The 1,967-nt window shown below is 38.0% G+C and overlaps 1 protein-coding gene across 1 annotated transcript in view; it reads right to left on the bottom strand.

Moving 5' to 3' along the window:
* Positions 1–360: 360 nt before the first annotated feature.
* The window catches only part of LOC135203221 (type I iodothyronine deiodinase-like), a 7,431-nt gene continuing 5,824 nt past the window's right edge, over positions 361–1,967 (bottom strand). The window contains 1 exon segment of the mRNA XM_064232978.1: positions 361–613. Within this exon segment, the coding sequence (XP_064089048.1) occupies positions 376–613 (238 nt within the window). The 3' untranslated portion in view covers positions 361–375.

The raw sequence follows: 1,967 nt of genomic DNA, 5'->3' as shown, positions 1-1,967 counted from the left end.
AAAAAATATTTCCATAACTTTCAATGTGGCAAATTATATTAAAAAGATATTTGAACTTTAGTCACAGCAAAATACATAAAAAAATATACATAACTTTCAACCGGGCAAAATATATTATAGAATATTTGAAATCTAGTTACAGCAAAATATATTATTAAATATTTTACTGAGGCCAATTGCATAACTCCAAGCATGTCAGATTCACACACAGAAAGGACACAAAATAATGTTATTTAATTCAAGTTCATCATCTGTATGCCGTAACTGCTTAATTTGATTAAGGCAATGGCATACGTATTTGTATCAGCATCAATACTCAAACCAGAATTGATACTCAGTCAACAGAAACATCTTCAACCAAATTTCACAGTCACACTACTGCTGGGCAGAACTGAAGTTCTTAGAATGGCAGCCTGTCTGTCTCACCTTGTAACCGAAGGGTCCTTGGCCGCCCTTGTAGACGATGACGCCATCAAGGATGATGTAGAGCCTCTCTGGCAAACCTGAGTAGGCCTTGCTGGTCTCGTCGGTTAAAGGATCGATCAGCACCGGGCACGTCTGGGGCTCCAGGTCAATCATCCGCTGAGCGGCTTCGAATCTCTCATCCAAGTTTCTGCGTGGAAGAACGATTTGAATTCATGATATTTAAGCTGCGAAGCCAACGGAAAGCACCGGGGCGCTTTCGGCCATCAGCTCACATTATACGTAATGTATGTGAAGATTGGTACCTTACGATAGAAGGGATTTCCTTCAACGTTTCACCTTTTATTAAACAACTCATACTGAAAAAGCCATCGTAAGGAAACTACAAAATTCGACCTCTAAGTTAATGAATTTTAATGTTAAAAAAAACCTGTCATTTTTCAGAAATGATATACTTAAAAAAAGTGACCAGTCAAAAATACTTTTCCTTGCGTGAGACCAAAGACATATAGTTATACTACCTGCTGTGAAAGTTCCGTTGGACAAAAATATCAAGAGATTCAGAAAATACAGGAGATGAAGTAGTACAAAGTTTGAAGGTAGAAATTGAGGAAAACCCCAAAGGTGCACTAAGAAATAATAGTCAGAGGGGATGGTCACAGAGACTGAAGAAAGGAATCGGGAACGGAGGTAAATTAAAAATCTAACAAGTTGGTGCAGCCAAGATCTACTTAGTTTGATGAGTAAAATGAAAGTATGTTCAGTAGTTTTTGTTATTCTCTCATCCGTAGGGGAACTGTAGGCATTGCTAAAGGGTGTTTACGGCGGGCGTCCCTTCCACCCCTATACTCTGTTTTTTTCCATCTGTCCATCCGCCTGTGGTGGTCGCGCATGGTAACACTGCGTCCCGGGCTTTAAATAATGACGCTATGTGTGTATAAGTTTTAGGTAAATAAAAGGATATCTTGGTGTACATTTGCAACTGAAAAGTGTTTTAATAATTTACTGTATGCGAATTAAAAGTTAATATTCGAAATAAGATATTATTTAAAGCCCGGGACGCAGTGTTACCATGCGCAAACACCACAGGCGGATGGACAGATAAAAAAAAAAAAAAAAGATTATAGGGTGGAAGGGACGCCCGCCGTAATCACCATATAACAATGCCTACAGTGCCCCTACGGATGAGAGAATGACAAAAACTACTGAACATACTTTTAGTTTACTCACCAAACTGGAATAGACTTTACCATGAAACAGAACATAAAATGTCTTAGAATGGTCGCGGTTGGAGCGATACCAATAGTTCTGATTAAAACAGCCAGTCTTCTTAATTCATGATGACTGTGTGGAAAATGACGATAGATTTGGTCATTATCATTAATGAAGCTTAGTCTCGGGCGATGACATTTCATGCCGATTCTTATTTCATAATGAAGATTTCAATCATTCAACTTCCACAATTAAACTGGCCCATTATTTTCTTATGGAAGCATTTAACTAATTATTCAGATAAACGATTTGGTTTTTAAGGGTTGAATGTT

This window comes from Macrobrachium nipponense, chromosome 33 (genome assembly GCF_015104395.2).
Source record: "Macrobrachium nipponense isolate FS-2020 chromosome 33, ASM1510439v2, whole genome shotgun sequence".
Classification (NCBI taxonomy): domain Eukaryota; kingdom Metazoa; phylum Arthropoda; class Malacostraca; order Decapoda; family Palaemonidae; genus Macrobrachium; species Macrobrachium nipponense.
The sequence above is the reverse complement of the archived record's forward strand: the minus strand, read 5'-3'. Positions and strand labels throughout refer to the sequence as shown.